This window comes from Arvicola amphibius, chromosome 15 (genome assembly GCF_903992535.2).
Source record: "Arvicola amphibius chromosome 15, mArvAmp1.2, whole genome shotgun sequence".
NCBI lineage: Eukaryota > Metazoa > Chordata > Mammalia > Rodentia > Cricetidae > Arvicola > Arvicola amphibius.
In genome coordinates this window covers 15,756,720-15,773,754 of record NC_052061.1, presented here as the reverse complement: position 1 = coordinate 15,773,754, position 17,035 = coordinate 15,756,720, and the positions used below count along the sequence as shown (strand labels likewise).

At 54.5% G+C, this 17,035-nt stretch overlaps 1 protein-coding gene across 3 annotated transcripts in view; it reads right to left on the bottom strand.

Moving 5' to 3' along the window:
- Positions 1-16,834, bottom strand: part of Adgrl1 (adhesion G protein-coupled receptor L1) — a 41,563-nt gene extending 24,729 nt beyond the window's left edge. For all 3 annotated transcript variants that reach the window (XM_038312540.2, XM_038312542.2, XM_038312541.2), the window contains exons 1-2: positions 16,707-16,834; positions 1,293-1,454 (exon numbers count right to left, since the gene is read on the bottom strand). In XM_038312540.2, coding sequence (XP_038168468.1) covers positions 1,293-1,362 — 70 coding nt within the window. In that variant the 5' untranslated portion in view covers positions 1,363-1,454; positions 16,707-16,834. The remainder of the gene's footprint in view (positions 1-1,292; positions 1,455-16,706) is intronic.
- Between the last annotated feature and the right edge of the window lie 201 nt (positions 16,835-17,035).

Below are 17,035 nucleotides of genomic sequence, written 5' to 3'. Positions count from 1 at the left end.
AACTCCTGACCTCCCACTCCATCCCCAGGGGTGGCAGCACACTCAGGGTTTCGGAGCATGCTGGACCATGCCAGAGAGCTTCACATGAGGGGACAATCATAGCCACACAGTACAGCAGTTAAGTCCCAACTCTGCTGCTCCCTGGCCTGGCTGGTGGCTCCAAGGAACCTAACAGGTCCCTGGTCTCTCTGCTACCACAGAGGTTAATCTACAGTTAGTTAATGTGCTGAGAAGATGCTCGTTCTTTTGTTATGGGTATTTCTCAGGATCCAGAGTTGACATGTGCCAGGCTGCCCTGGCAACCACCTTGGGATACTGGTTGCAGCCCAGCCACGCAGGGCGCAGGAAAGCAGAAACTGTAGACACCTGGGGGAGGCACAGCTGGGGTGAACTAAGCGCTATGAAAGCTGTTTGTACTATCGCGGCAGAGCCACGCCAGCCCCTCTTCAGAAACAGGGCCCACCTAACGTGGGCAGAGTCCCCAGGGGTGACAGCAACCAGGCCCTTGGGTTTCGGGGGTGAGCAGAGCCCAGCTGAGAGAAGTTTCCCATGTGCTCCTCTCGTGCCATCTGCTTCCTCCTCTAATTTTAGCTTCTAGTCAGGGAGGGAGGCCGGGGGTGGAGGGCTGGCTCACATGGGGCTGGGGGTGGAGGCAGCCCCTCCTGGCCTAGCAGGGGTTGGGCCCAGAACTTGGGCACTAGGGAGACTGGGTCATTGGCCAGCACGACACTGCCAAGGCTTCAGAACAAGGCTGACTATCCCTGTGACTTTCCAGAGGACAGGGCTGGCAAGGTGGGGAGGGGGACCCTACAGGAAGGGGTCAGACCAACAGACCCCCTTCTTGGCTTCTGTTGCCCTGCACACAGCTTGTACCTAACCCAGGGATGGTAACTAGGTAATGTCAACAGTGGGCAGCAGGCTTAGGGCACTAATTGTGGCATGTACAGGATCCCAGGCCGAAGTCGGGTAATTAGTTGTTTTTAAATAAACGTCAGCAGGCATGCTTTAATTAAGCTATGGTCCCAGGGAGCCTTGAAGATGTGATGGATGACGGGGGAGGGAGAGATAGAGAAATAGCTGCCCCCCTCCGGAAAGCCTGGCTTAGTCCTGGGGGTCTCCAAGCAGCACAGCACCTAGTGCCTGCTGGGGGTTCAACACTCTCAGTGGTGCCTGCCAAGGGGGGCATCACCCCGCTCCCTCTGGCCCGGTTCAGCTTCATCTGGGGTGGAGGCTGTGGTCCAGAGAATTTATGTTTGGATATCCGGCCCTTCCCCAGCCCCGACAGCACCTACCTTGGGTAGCAGAGGTGACGAGGACAGTGGTGACACAGAGACTCCAGAGTGCTGCAGCCAATCGGGCCATGGCGAAGGCCAGGGGCGGGCGCAGGACTCTCAGCGGACTGTGGGGTGGGTCTTGCCCCGCATCACCAGGGTACCACAGCCTGGCCCACCAGCCTGAGGGAGGACAGCAGAGTGATACTGGGCAGGAGCTGCCCTCAGCAAGCCCAGTGGGAGTCTGTCTTATGCTAATGGTGAGGCCCTTCCTGGACTGGGGTACACACTACTGCCCTGTTCTGGGGTCACTCTCACCAGCCCTGGTCCCCTTTCTCCAACAGAACCTCCCTGGGGGCAGCTTGATAGGTCAAGCAGGGTTGCCAAGCAACCACCCACACCAAAGCTGCTTCAGCCTCATCCCTAACCCTGCCCTGCCCACTCTTCTCCACCACCAAGCATCCTCATCCCTCAAGGAGGGCAAGGGGTGTCCAACTTGATTTCAGCCTCAGCTTTGGGCAGGAATCCAGCCCCGCCCCTAGCCTCTGCTTCCTGTCTCTCTGCTCTGGCAGCTAATTAGAATCCAGCTGGCTGGCGCCACAGATAGGGGACCAGGGACACCCAAGTCCCCTCTTTCCTTTCTAGGGGACTCTCGGGGTGAGATGGAGACAGGCAGGCGGAGTGGGAGGAGTGCTGAGGAGAGGAAGCAGGGATCAGGGGTGTCATGAGCTCCTCCCCTACCCTCTGCTCCTGTGATGTCCACACCCCAATTCTCAGGGCTGCTGCAGCCTAGAACATCAACCTCACCTGACAACAGAGGAAGCACCATGCTGTACTCCCAAAGGCTCCCCCACCCCCGTCACTTAGCCTGCTCCAACCACTCCATTTCAGTATGTTCCAAATCTCTTCTTTCCTGTCTGGGATCCCTCAACACCGCCTCCCTATTCCTTCCTCCATCCATCCATTTTAAAGTCTTTGAGAATCTTTCCCCATTCTGCTCCACCTAGTCCTGCCTGAGCACCTTTCCCTCTGTATGCAGCGTCAGCTAGCGGGTTAACCTACAGGGCTGCTGTCACTGTGCTTATACATAACTGTTTATCTGGTTAGGAAACTGCCCATCTGGGGATCTAGACTGCTTTGTTTATGACCACCACACCCAACTTTTAGAGCAGGCCCTACATAATGAGAAATCATATTTGTTGACTGAATCTCAGACCTATTGTTCCTGCCATCTCCCTCCTAAGTCCCATGACAGGTCTACCTCTGTGCCTAGGTCCCACTTTACCTGTCACCAACCAGACCTAAGGACCTAATGAGGCTCATCTCAAAGTTCAACTTCCCTCTACTCCTCAGGTGCCACTGTAACTCCACCTCTCCTCTTCCGCTCCCAGAGGCTCCCAGCCCCCAAGCACTGCCGGGGATGGTCTCTCATGATTCTCAGGTACAGGCTTCTTACTTGAGGCTCAAGCTGAGGAGCCCTCCCTGATCCTGTGCCGTAAATTCACCAATACCATCTACTTCATTCTTTAACTCCTGCTCCCAGCCACCCCTGATGAGACCTTCCCATGGTGGCAGTCTGTCACTAACCCCCTAGAGGTCTGTCTTGTCTCTTCTGTGACCGCCATGGCTGTCTCTCTTCTTACCACCAGGTCCCTGACCATGTAGACGCCTTCTTCCCTCATCTGCCCAGACACGAGTGGCCTGAAACATATGTGGGCCACTGCTATACTGGAGATGAACCCCCCTGGCACTCACCCACCTCTACTTCCCAGGCAGTCATGGCAGATGTCACCTGCCTCTTCCAGAGCTCTCTTTCCGGCGTGCTAGCTTCGGAGGCAGGAGGATATGCAACTCCAAAAGGCTGCAAAGCCACAGGAGGCTCTAGAAGCCCCTGCCCCATGTGGGTCTCAATCACCCTGAGAAAATCCAGGGCCAGGCGCCCACGCCACCAGCTCCCCAGTCCTGCTCCCTCAGGGAGGCAAACTGTTGTACTGTTGTAAGAGCAGCCGTTTCACACGTACCCAGTGGGCTCAGACCCTTATCAGACAGGAAGTAATCATGAGGGGCTCTCCTCCCAAGGCTGCATCCTTGATGCAGAGACCCCGGGGAGTCCCCATATAGCTCATGACCTAAGGAGGCTACATGTGTCCTCTCTAGCAGGATCAGACCAATAGAAATTCTGCCTGTCCACCAGTGACAGTCGCCTTCCAGGTCCAAATCGCAGAAGGCCAGACCCTCGCTTGCTCTTCCTCGCCTGTCCCAGCTAGAAAGAGAGTCAGGGGTCTGTCTCCACTGTACTCTTTTCTCTAAACACTCTAGGCTTCCTGCAGGCAGAGGGATCAGTGTGTTTTTAAAAACTGCAACACAGGGACTGGAGAGACGATGGCTCAGCAGCCAAGAACACCTGCCAAGTGGCACAGGGCCACTCAGTCCCCAACACCCACATGGTGGCTCACAATCCTCTAACTCCAATCCAGGAGACCCAATGCCCTCTTCCGACCCCCAAGGACACCAGGCACTGAGAGGGTAAAAATCAAGTAAAAATCCATATATACATTAGAAATAAAATATGGCCTAATTTAAACTATTTAAAATATGGGGTTTCTTCTGGTGTGCAGATGGTACCTAAGGTCTCCTAAATGCCCGCACCCCTAGTTCCCAAAACACCCAGGTATACAATAAGTGGAATTAATTACAGAGTCATTTTGAGTGTTTGGCTTGGTCTTTGAGTAGCCCAAGCTGAACTTCCATTCACAGCAGTCCCCCTGTCTCAGTCTCCTGCAAGCTGGGATTACAAGTGTGTGGTACTACACCTGGTTTCTATTACCTAGTGACAGGGCTCTCTATTCTGATGCCTAGGCTTCTGTGAACTCCTGGGCTCAAGTGACATTCCTGCCTCTGCCTCCCCCAGCAGCTGTTGGCTTTGCAGTCCCAGGGTTGAACTGGGTCTTGTGAACGCTAGGCAAGCACTCTTCCAAGGAACTACACCCAGCCTTTCTAGTTCTCTTTTTGTTTGTTTTTCAAGACAGGGTTTCCCTGTGTAGCTTTGGCTGTCCTGGAACTCACTTTGTAGACCAGGTTGGCCTCGAACTCAGAGACCAACCTGCCTCTGTCTCCTGAGCGCTGGGATTAAAGGTGTGCACCACCAACACCTGGCTATTCTAGCTTTCTTAAGGCTGGCATTGTGTGCATGGGCCAGTTGGCATGGTTCTTTTTCCTTTGAATGCTAAAGATGGACCCAGGCTCTCGGGAAGCTAGAGCTGGGGAAGTCAGCTCCCTAAACCATAGGTTATAGCCTCACGAATTGAAGGTGGGATAGTGAAAAAGTTGCCAACTTTTCATCAACTGTCTGAATGTGCGAAGACCAAAAAACTAATTCAAATCAAACACGAACCTGTGCATGTCTGACAGTGCTAGCCTGTGCTACATTCTCTGACTTCACCCTTGGTGCTGAGTGCACAGCATTTGCAGAGTGTGCCTTGTCTCTCAGACAGATGCCACAGATGTGTGCTCTGCAGTGTTGCCTGGTCTTACAAAGCTTTCTGCATTTATGTAAAAATAGTATTTAATTAAGGGAAAATAAGAACTTTATTTTCCTACTATCTATTCCTAAGTATGTCTTTGGATTGTATTTCACGGTTTGATTTTCAGACTTGTTTGAGGAGCTGGGTGGCTTAGTGATTAAAAGTGTGGACTGCTTCTGGGCATAGAGGCGCACACCTTTAATCCCAGCACTCAGGAGGCAGAGACAGGTGGGTCTCTGTGAGTTCGAGGCCAGCCTGGTCTATAAATCAAGTTCCAGGACAACAATGATACACAGAGAAACTCTGTCTTGACACCCCCACCCCCACAAAAAGACTGTTCTGCCATTTTAAGGGACCTGAGTTGGGTTCCCAGCTCCCATGTCAGGCAGCTCACGATCATCTGCAATTCTATTCCAGGGACCTGAGGTCCCTTGGCCTCTGAGTGTATACCCACACATACACACAATTTAAAAATAATAACAAACCTTTTTTAAACTGCGGATTTCAGTTTCATGAAACAAAAATTGAATCAATACTGGTTTAGGATTAGGACAGAATTTCCAGCAAGTTCTGAACACTCCCAGACACGCTTCTGCCTATTCGTGTGAAACTGGTTCTCAGGACAGATGTTGCTAAAGTAACTCTGAACAACACAAAGTATACTTTGTATCCTGCAGTAGCAACAACTCAGCCAAGATCTCACTCTGGCTATATAAACTATCAAGCACCCATGTCTCATTAGCATGCACACTTGATTTCATCTTTAGAAAATGGTGAAATTATGTGTATACCAAAGAAATGTTTTGAAATTCCCTTATGGTTTATGGTCGGCCAGTGTTTATACTAGATTCTTGTGTCAGTTTCTCAGGTAAAAAGGGATTGTGAGTAAATTAGGAAATCTTATGCTAGACAAACACTGAGTCACACTTCAAGATTTTTCCAGATATGCTGGCAAACACCTTTAATCCCAACACTCAGAAGGCAGAGGCAGGAGGATCTCTGTATGAGCTTCAAGGCCAGCCTGTTCTACATAGTAAATTCTAGGACAGTCAGAGCTGCATAGTGAGACTTTGCTCTCTGAAAACAAATGAAGAGTTCTAGGATGGGCTGGACAAGGCCTTGTAATGCCGGGCTCCTTCACACACAGCCTCCAGTGCTCGACTACCGTAGCTGGGGCCCTGGGCAGCTGCAAACTTACTTTCTCATTGCTGAGAGCCAAGCTTCCATCAAGAGACTACCGTCTCTCTGTCCTCACCCAGCCTTCCTGGGTGTGTAGGAAAGAGGTCCCTGTGTACTTCATGTTCTTATAAGGACATCATTAGCCCATTCTCCCCCCACCACAAGGCCTGTGACAGGAGCTCATTTAACCTTAGCTGTCCCACTAGAAGCTCCCCAAATCTTCTCTCTAGCAAGGTGGTGGGTGCAGGAGGAGACAAGGGGATCTTGAACTGAAGGCCAATCTGAGCTACAGAGTTCAAGGTCAGCCTAGATAGCTTAGAAATTATTAAAAAATAAAACTTATGCTGGGTGCAGTGGCCTACACCCTTAATCTCAGTACTTTGGAGACAGAGATGGGCAAATCTCCATGAGTTTGAGGCCAGTCAGGTCTACATAGCTAGTCCCAGGCCAGGGCTACATAGTAAGATGTCTTTAAAATATGACTTTAAATTTTATTTTAATTATGTGTGTATGTGTAGGGGTATGTGCACATGAGTGCTGGTGCCAAGGGAGCTCAGAGGCACTGGACCCTGAGGCAACTGACGTAAGTGCTGGGAGCCAAACTTGCATTCTCTGGAAAAGCAGAACCCATGCCCCTAACAGGTGAGCCATCCATCTCTCCCGCCTTTAAACGACGATTTTTTTAAAGGGCTGAGGCATGACAGAGTATAGTGTCTTCACACACTCTCCATCTTATGCTTTGAGGCGGGGTCTCTCACTGAACCTGGAACTCAACAGCTGTGTGGAGTGACTGGCTAGCTCTGCCAGCTCTGCCACCCCATCTTCCTGTCTTCACTGGGGTTATGGAGACACACTGCCACACCTGGGGTTTTATGTAGGTTCTGGGGATTCAAACTCAGGCTGGCCTTGAGTCTGTGGCAATCCCTCTGCCTCTACCTCCAAAGTGCTGGGATGACGGGTGTGTGCTATCACAGCTGGCTGCCATGGATCTCATTTAACCACAATGGAACCAGGAGTTGCAGGACCCATTTTATGGAATCAGTACCTTCTTCGATTCTCCTGGGCACCAGCTCTGCCCAGCACAGTCCCCTCCTCCCTGAAGCTCGCCTGCCCTCACTCTCTACAGCCTGCCTACCCAACCCCCCATGGGTCAGAGGGTGCTCATCGGCACCTGAAGCATTCTGTCCGTCCCTCTTTTGCTCAGAATACCGGGGATCCCACCTTAAAGCCTCACTGGGCTCCCACACATGGTTCAGAGCAGAAAGTACCCTATCGATATGGCGACAAAGAAACCCCTCCCAGGCTCCAGCCGTGCTCAAGTGCTGAGACAATGGGACACTATAGTGGCAGCTCCAGGAATCAGGTGTGCACACAGCTGCGCCCATCTCTTTCTCATACCATATGACCCTGGGGAAGCAGGGCCAGCGACTCACCCTCAGTGGGAACCCGACCCTGGTGTGTCCCCCAGGGGGCCATACGCCTGCCTCCATGCTTGTCTGAGTTCTGCCTTAAGCCTAGAGGGGCACATGCACCAGGGTCTGTCCTCGAGTGCCCTAGGGTGGGGACAGGGAGTGTAACAGGAGGAGAAGCGGCTGCTGGAGGAGAGGGGGCGCCTGGAGCCTGCCCTAGCCTGCGGTTGCCACAGCAACCCTGTATGCTGAGTGAGTGGGAGTCTGAGTGTCTGAGGAGGGGTGGCAGGCAATGAAAGAGGGCCCAGGATGCCCGTCTCTGGAGCAGCCACCCCTTAGGCATCTTGTCTCCAGCTGTTGGTTGTGAGTTCACTTCCGCCTGCACTTCCACTGGTGGGCATGGTGGCCGGTAGCAGAGCCGGTCTGGAGTGGAGCTCTGGGCCTGGAGTGGAGCTCTGGGCCTGGATCAGTTGATCAGGCTCTTGGCCTTTGGGGCCTGTATCCTGGGCCCTAAATGGGAACTAGCAAGGGTATCTTGTAGAGATGGTAAAGGTGCCTGAGAGTGCCGGGCACAAGTCCTTCTCTAAGAGGGTTTGGGCGAGGACAGGGTACCTCAGACCCACCAGGCAGCAGCCTGGTCCTTCCAAATGCCTTGCCCCACACACACAGCTGACCTGGACCCCTGGATCTTGCCCTTGTTCTCCACAGGGAGGCCAGGGCTAGCCAGCTTGCACCTGCATCATTTCTGTCTCTTCTGCCCAGAATACTTACTCCATGGCTGCCACCTTCCTCAGACCAAAAGCCCTCATCAGGAACCCCAAACACACCCGCATGGCCCTACCCCAGACCTCTGCCTAGACTGCCCCTCCCCCGCAGCGACCTTGTCCACTCCAGCATCGCAGTGCTCTGCCCTGTGCCTTCTTTATGTCCTCGTGGTTCTTACGCCAGGGAACGTCACGTTTTCATTACACGCTGCTCCTCTCTCCCACCAGACACTGCTCTGCAGAGCTGTGTATGAGTCTGTGTGCTAGAACCCAGCAGAGAAGGAAGTAGACATGGGAGTGTCACAAGTCCAATGCCAACTTGGTCTACAAACTGAAACTAAGCTGGCCAGGATAAATAGGTGGTGATATTCTGTTTCAAAATAAATAAATGACTTTTTAAAAATGTAAAGGCTGGGGTGTAGTTCAGTGACAGTGCCCCCCTTCTTGGTAAGGCATCCCCTTGCCAACACACACAAGGCCTAGGGATGGACCCAGCTGGCCATTGGGCATCCCTGTATTACAGAGAGGCTAGGGCTATCCCCGGATGCCTTTTCTCTAGTCTCCCTTCAGCCTATCCCCTCACCTATACCCAGTCTCTACCCTCAATCCAAAATATTTGCAAAACGAAAACCTAGTTCTATCACTCCATGCCTACAGGTCTTAATGGGTCCCCACTACCCCTCTGACCTAATACAGCAAGCCAGGCTGTTCCTAGGGGCCCTACACAGGGCCTTCCTCCAACTCCCCCTTATACATGCAGCTCCAGTACCCAACACCAGACCCTGTCTCCATCCTAAGGTCCTATCCGCAAGGACTGCTGGTAATCCGTCCTCTTTCCCACACTGCTTCTCTGCGATCTGCTCCCTGAACTGGACTCAGATCCAGCTGTAGATGGCCTCAGAGAAGGTCCTATCCTCAGCTACCATACAGCCAGCCCTGAGCTCAGAGTAGGTGCGGGCATACATGTGAGTGGCAGTCAGGGGCGTGCAAAGGTCCTGAGGCGGCAGCGTGCTGAAGCACAAACACAGCAGGTAGACAGCAGATGAAGGGGAGACTGGAACGAGGTGAGGTGGCACTTGCTACAGGCCATGCAGGCCCTCGTGGGCCTCTGGGATGACCCTGGCCTTTTCTGTGCCTGAGGTGGAAGCATTTCTAAGCAAAGGGAGAGAGAGATGTCTCGTAAATGTTCACCTCTGCTGCAGAGGCCTTCGCCGGAGAGAAGACTGTGTAGATGGTGGTCACACCAGCCCATCCCACCTCTTCTCCTGCCCCCACCAGACCTAAGGGAGAGACTCATTCTTTCCATCTGCTCCCTTCCCTGTCTATCAACCCTGTCCTCAGCTCTGTCTCGAGGTCATCGCGCCAGCTCATCCCCAAGTCTCAAGGCCACAGTGCCACCTCACCCCAAGTTTCGAGGCCACCACGCCACCTCATCCCCAAGTCTCAAGGCCACCGCGCCACCTCATCCCCAAGTCTCAAGGCCACCGTGCCACTTCATCCCCAAGTCTTAAGGCCACCATGCCACCTCATCCCCAAGTCTTAAGGTCACCGCGCCACCTCATCCCCAAGTCTCGAGGTCACCACTCCACCTCATCCCCAAGTCTCAAGGCCACCGTGCCACCTCATCCCCAAGTCTCAAGGCCACCGTGCCACCTCATCCCCAAGTCTCAAGGCCACCATGCCACCTCATCCCCAAGTCTCAAGGTCACCGCTCCACCTCATCCCCAAGTCTCAAGGTCACCGCGCCACCTCATCCCCAAGTCTCGAGGTCACTGCACCACCTCATCCCCATGTCTCGAGGTCACCACGCCACCTCATCTCCATGTCCTGAGGCCACCGCGCCACCTCATCCCTATGTCTCGAGGCCACCGTGCCACCTCATCCCCATGTCTCAAGGTCACCATGCCACCTCATCCCCAAGTCTTGAGGCCAGGAAAAGCTAGCTGCTTCTGGCCCCCACGCTGATGCCTTTGGATACGAAGGTTTTTTTTTCCCCTAGTGCTCCAATTCCTCCCATGGAGGACCTGACCTGGGGCCAGGCCCATTCCAAGTTTGCTCAGTCCAGGAATGCTCCCAGACCTGGGAAGCCCACCTCTTCAGCTCTGCAAGAAGCAGATCTCATATGCTGAGCTTCTTGACCCTCCACAGGTGAATCCCAGATCTCCCCAAACCCAACTGACAACACTGAGGTCCAGCCAGCTTCCTACCCACAGCTACAAAACACCTTTTCTTTCCTTATTCTCACCTAGGGGAGGACCTTCTTCTCAGGCTCTCTAGTCAGTTCTCCTCCAGGCCACGGCTGGGGAGCGCCCTCCTCTAAGAAGCACTGACCTACATGCCTGCCCACTTTGCTCTCTGCTATGGTAAGCTAGGACCAGGGCAGCAGGGGGGGGGGGTGTCCACCTCCCAGCGTTCCTGTCCACCCAAGCTTCACCTCCCATGCCAAGGCAGAGCTGAAATCTGTGCTAGAAGTCAGGGCCCCAGGACGAGGGTGGAAAGGATGCTCCTGCCCCCTGATGAATGCCTGCTGGCAGGGCGGGAGTGCAAGGTCCAGAGAGGGAGATTTCAGAGGATTCTCAATAGGGTAAAGAGACAAAGCACAGGATAGCATTCTCGGGTCCAAGGTTCAAATCCTGCCTCTCAGCAGGGCACAGTCAGTGGCACAGTATGGTTTTAAGGCTCAGAAGTAACATCTGGTTTGGGGCTGCAGGATCTCATAGTGGAGCACTTGCCTAGCATATGGGAAGTCCTGGGTCCTGTCTCCACCACCTAAAGTAAACAAACAGATAAGCAGTCTTTCCGCCTGCTCTCCTGGGCATCTACCATGTGTCAGCCGGGGGTAGGGGAGACAGTGGTAATGAGGTAGATGTGGTCGGGTACTAGTGCAGCAGAAGAAAATGGTAGAAGAGGAGATGGGGCGGGAGACTTACACTTTCAATTACTTTTACATTATACGTATGGGTGTTTTGCCTGCATGTATGCCTATGTACCATGTAAGTGTGGTGCCCACAGAAGCCAGAGAAGACCCCGTCACTAGAGTTACAGACTGCTATCAGTGGTCACATGGGTGCTAGGAACTGAATCCAGGTCCTCTGGAAGAGCATTCAGTGCTCTTAACCACTAAGCCATCTATCTGGTGATCACGGGAACCAGCACGCTCACCTGGAGAGGACACTTCAGCCAAGTCATGCAGAAATCCATGGAAGGAATAGGCGTTCTAGGCCATTGGTGGTTTGGCAAAGGTTTACAGAACAGGTCCAGGGAGAAAGAAGAAACAGCAACAGGGGGAAGCAGCCAGACTATGCCTGGTGCCTGGGTCCTGAAGCATTCAAGTGTTCCCCAAATGGGAGTGCCTTTCGGTTGGGATGTTTCTGGGGGCCATTCTTGCCTACAGTGAGCTAAGAAGTGCTTCTTACATCTTTAGGGTAAGAGAATGATAAACTTGCATAAAGTCAGTCCACAAAAGCTCACAGAAATTCCCATCTTGCTTTTGGGGTGGAGGGGGGTAACCAACCTGGACTTAGAACCATAGACTATACTTCCCAACTGAGGCAATTTTGTCCTTGGGGGTCTGTTTAGAGAGGTCACCGAGCACAGCACAGCAGTGTCGTGTGTGAGATATTGTTGACATTGGTAGGTGTAGCCCTAAGGTGTTATTAGGTACCCTATAGATCGCAGGGCTGTCTCATAAAAAACACCAAGAAGAGTCTTGGGCTCCCATGCCTGTCATCCCACCCACTCAGGAGGCTGAGGCAAGAGAGCGGAAGGTATGTGTCCAGTCTGGGATACACAGGAGCCCAACACACACATCAGAACCCAACACGGGGGAGGGGTACCCACACAGGGCCACCAGGAGCTCACAGTTCACCTGGGACTTGTAAGCTATTTTTTTAAGCCTTTATGTGTATGTGGGGGGGGGGGTTGTTTATTTTTAGCTCTGGGGGGGCACAAAACTATTTTTAGTCTCCAGTTTATTTACTGAATTGTTATCTCTCCCCCCCCCCACCGCTTTGGAGTGGGAGGTGAGCAAGATGCAGAATTCTGGTTACTAGCTCCCCAAGGCCTAGAGAAACCTAAATCAGGTGGAGGGTCCCATCCCAAGGAGAAGTAGGGTCAGTGCCCAAGGGATGTTGGGACCAACTGCTAGGACTTTGACTCAAGGGCTCTCAGCCCCCTGGTGAGGGTAAGTGTTCCTCTAAATCCGCCTCCAGGACCTTAACCCTATAGCACACAGTCATCTGAAGTCACGTTTCCACGAAGACACCCTCATACACAAAGGTACGTATAAGTTCCATGAGACTGTCCCCAGGTGGGCAAAGGCAAGCAAAAAAATGCAGCATAGCTAGCCCAGCCCAGGCCTTGCTTCTTTCTTGACTCCCCCTGCCTGCACCTCTACTAAAGCCCCGACAGCCACAAGCTCCCCGCTTGCTAGCCTTTCTTAAAAAGTCCTACATTCTCGTGGGACTCCGGCCAAACCAGACAGGTCCCCTAAATACAGCAGGAGGACCTTGCTTCTTAAAGGGGGGGGCAGGTCAAAGAGTAACCACACAGGGTTCTTCTCTAACTCTAAGGAGAGCCCCCCCATTTAGTCAAGTGTGCTAGCCCGGCCCTCACTCCCCCTTTCCTTCCTTTGTTTAAAAACATTAGCTTTAGCCAGGCAGTGGTGATGCACATCTTTAATCCCAGCACTCAGGAGGCAGAAGCAGGCAGATCTCTGTGAATTTGAGGCCAGCCTGGTCTACAAGAGCTAGTTCCAGGACAGGCTCCAAAAACTACAGAAAACCCTGTCTCAAAAAACCAAAAAGAAAAAAATTATTATTTGTAATCATATTTATAAAGTGTGGGGGGAGGAGGTACAGCCTGAGCAGGTGTTCATGGATGGAGAGATGTCAGGTCCCATGGAGCAGGGGTTACAGGCAGTTATGAGCTGACGATGTGGGTGCTGAAAACTGAGTTCTGGTCCTCTGCGAGAGCAGTACACATTTTTAATCCCTGAGCCACCCCCCCTTTAATTATTAAGGTGTCTTCCTCTGTAGCCTAGCGTGGCCTCAAACTCCTGCTCAGCCCTCCAAGTGTAGGAATGGCAGGCCGGCACTACCACACACAGCTCAGCTAAAAGGGTCCCTGAGCTCCCAAAGCAAACCTAGCAACAAGATCCCTGAACTTCTGAATCTTACTCAGGCAGACAGACAGTAAATAGACAGGCACAATAAATCAGGAAATTACAGAGGTGTGAAAGCCACAGGCTCCACAGAGAGCCGGGGGGCTGTGGGCGCTGCAGTCTGAAGCAGAACGCATGGGCCACGTCCTGGGCAGAGGTGCCTTTGAAAGGTGGGACCTCCGAGAGCATGGCAGGACCGTGAAGGAGCGGGTTGAAGGAGAGGTGACTGTGCTCCACACCCTAAGGCTGCAACCTGAGAGGCAGAGGATCTCTCTTCACAGTATAGTGCTGCCCTCCCTAGAACACACGCACGCGCGCGCGTGCGCGCGCACACCCCCCCCCCCACACCTCTCCTCTGTCAGACTGTGAGCCAAGGGAATAGAAGGGGGTCACTGTCCCCGTGGCACCCAGCAGAAAAAGCACCTGTGTTTGCAGTTTGCTCGGAGAGGAGTGCCAACCCTGCTTGCTTCAGGCAGTTCTGAGACACAGCTGAGCTCATACTAGTTAGGTGTGGGCAAGGGAAAGCCCTCCTGTCCTGTGCACACACACAGCTGTCCAAGAGTCAACCCTCAGCGGAAACTCATCAAGGAAAGCACCGTTGGACCCAGAGGGGCAAGTAGCTACACACACGGGACTGGCTTAGGCCTGAGCCATAGTGTGCACAAGAGGCACACACGGATACAAGCAGAAGTGGAGTCAGTGACACCAGGTCTCCTCCTAGCTGTGGAGAGCTCCCACCCTAACCCCAGGATCCCATTTTCTTGTATTTAGTAGCAGCCATTTGGTTCCATCCCAGGCAGAGAGCTCTGCATGCCTTCTTGCTGGGCACCTCCAGCTCACCAGGGAACCCCCACCTTGGTCAGCCCCTCCTCCAGTGTTCCCACAGAGGGGCTGGAGGAGGGGAAGTGTCTGGCAACGGGAAATCTGATCCCTGACAGCAGCCCACACAGAAACCAGAGCTTTCAGTGTCCTTGGCCACGTCTGGGTGGAGAGCCGGCAGAGGGCGGGAACGGAGACCAGAGACTCCCCATCTGCGGTGGGAGGCGGCTTCCACTCCTACTACACTTCTTTAGGGGTGCATGCTCCAGGGGTTCTCAGCTGCCTGACTCTCTTCATCCTCCTCTGTTAGATACTCAGGCCGAGGCTGAAGCACCATAGGGTCTCCTGCCAGCCCGGGGGGACAGTCGACACAAGAGACACAGGCGGCAGACAGTCCCATGTGCGGGTGGAAACCAGAGGGCCTGATGCAAACATACCGCCGGCTGGGCCCGGCGACCGCAGGCTCCTCCCCCTCGTGGGCTTCCAGAGCGCCCTCTAGAGAGAAGGGGGTTCCCAGGGCAGGCTGGGAATAGAAGTCTAGCTCCGTGTCTCTGGCCTTTCACCTCCTCCTAGGCTCAGTGGCCCAGGTGCACTAGTCCCCAGCTCCCCACCCTCCCCAACTCAGGGGGTTATCTCCAAGCCTAAGGGTGTCCAGCAGCACAGGTGATAGCGGAGTATGCTGGTCCCCACACAGAGGTGTCAGAGAGCATGTCAGAAGGCAGAAGCAACAGGGTGGCCTGAACCAGAGAAGGAAGATGGTGGCAGGCCAGCAGGAGGGCCAGTACCCATTCACGTACATGGCTGTGGCTGGTGCAAAGGTGCCAGGCCGCCAGCCAAGGAATTAGTTCCCCTTTCCGCCTTCCAGATGATTTTTCATCTCTGTAATTAATGGGCAAGTCATATCTGAACGGCGTGGCAGGCAAATTGCTAGTTAGGAAAATCACAGATAATTTTCTCGATATGATAATGAAGGCTGTATTCTGTCTCTTATTCTCCCTGTTTTCATCCTACTTTTAAGTAATAAATTCGGCATTAATGGGCAGGGTGTGGAGAGGAAGTCACCTGTCCCCAAAGCTGGGACCTGTCCTGGCCAGCCTCCCACAGCACACACACACCAAGGTCCGAAGCGCCTGACTGTGGGCAGAGGGAGAACAGAAAGCTAGGGGTGCTGGTGGGGACACTCATGGAACACTCTGACATTCCATGATGGATGGGCTAGTGCCGGGGTCTGGGGAGCAGGTGGAGCGCAGGGAGCCATCAGGCTGTGGGCCAGAATGGAGTTGGGCTTGGGGTTGTATTACCAACTCTCTTCTGCCCTTGGGGTGCAGGAAAGAGAAACAGGTACCGATGGCCTCTCTCTCAGCAGCACTGGAGGTCAACAGGCCCAGACGAGACATCCACCCTCAGGTGTCCTCCACACCTGTCCTCACACCATCTAACACCCTCTCCACGGTGACCCCTCACTCTGTCGGAGGCATGAGGGTAAGCAGAGAGAGGGGGAGACAGAGATAAAGAGGCTGCCAGCCATCTTGGCGGCCATCTTGAACCCCTCCCCCAACTCCCCCTAACGCACCACATGTTTGGATATGGGAAGACAAACCCGGGCTCTGGGTCCTTCAGAGGTTGGGAAAGAAGGGGGATCCAGTTCGCATTGGGACAGGAGGGACATCCATGAAGATGCCAAGGCTGAGGAGAAGGCGGGGTGAGAGGACCAGGAAGGTCCAGGATATAAGATGCTGGGCAAGGATAGGGCTGGGAGCTGACCTAGAGAAGTGTACGGACTGGGATGTGTGAGCTTAGGGGCAGTTTGCTGGCGGGGCGCCGTCTTCACATGGGTGCCTGGGGTGCACTGAACTGATGCCATCTGGGGGCATCTTCTCGCCACTGCTGGAGTATACACGACCCTCCCAACACACACACACACACACACACACACACACACACACACGAACTGGACTTTCATCCCAGGACCCTCAAACGGGACGATGACAGCTGAACCACACAGCTCTAGTTCAGGAACCTGGAAGAGGGACAGCTCGTTCCGGTTGATCCAACCTGACAGCCTCTATCGGTGCTTAACCGGGTACCTCACGCCTGCACCCGGTCCTGCCCACGGCGCCCCTCCGGGCTGAAACCCGTTCGACACCCAGACAGACCTCTCCCCATCCTCCCGCGCCGTGCCTCCCAGAGAAAAACAACACTAAAGCCAGCATCCTGCGGTGCCAGCCCCCCGACATGGCTCCTCTGGGGAGCCGGGGCCCGCGCGCCGCGCGCACACGCACCCTCTCCACTCACACCCAGACACCTACACAAACAGGGCGCCAAGCACCCGCGCGCACACGCACCGGGGACACGCAGGCACCGCCGCGCCGCTTCCCCACAAAGGCCGGCGCGCGCGCGGGCACACGCAGCCACGCGCGGGCACACTCGCGGTCCCCTCCCCCTGCAGGGCACCCTGCGGCCGCCCATCCGCACCCCCACCGAGCCCCCGGCGGGCGGGGGTAGGGTGCTTCCCCCGCCCCTCTCGCCGCGCACACCTGGCCCAGGTGCGGCGTGGCCTGCGACTCCCGCACACTCACCTGTCCAGCGACGCTTCGGGGTCGGCCGTGCGCGCTCCTCCGGCGGCTCCGCGAAGCCGGGCCCCCCGCCCGGCACATCTCCCGGAGCCCGGCCCAGGGGGAAGCGGGGAGGGGGTGTCTGAGCGAGGGCGGCCTCCGTGTCCCTTCCTTCCTCGGGCCCAGCACTGCCGCCACCGACCAAAATTTAAAAGGGGGGAAAATAAAAAAAAATAAAGAAAGGAAAGAAAGGCGGATAGCGGCGCTCCGGAGGCGGCCCCGGCCCCGGGCGCGCGGGTCTGCGCCCCTCACGGGGAGCAAGGCGTGGAGGCGGAGGGGCGGGGGCGGCGTCA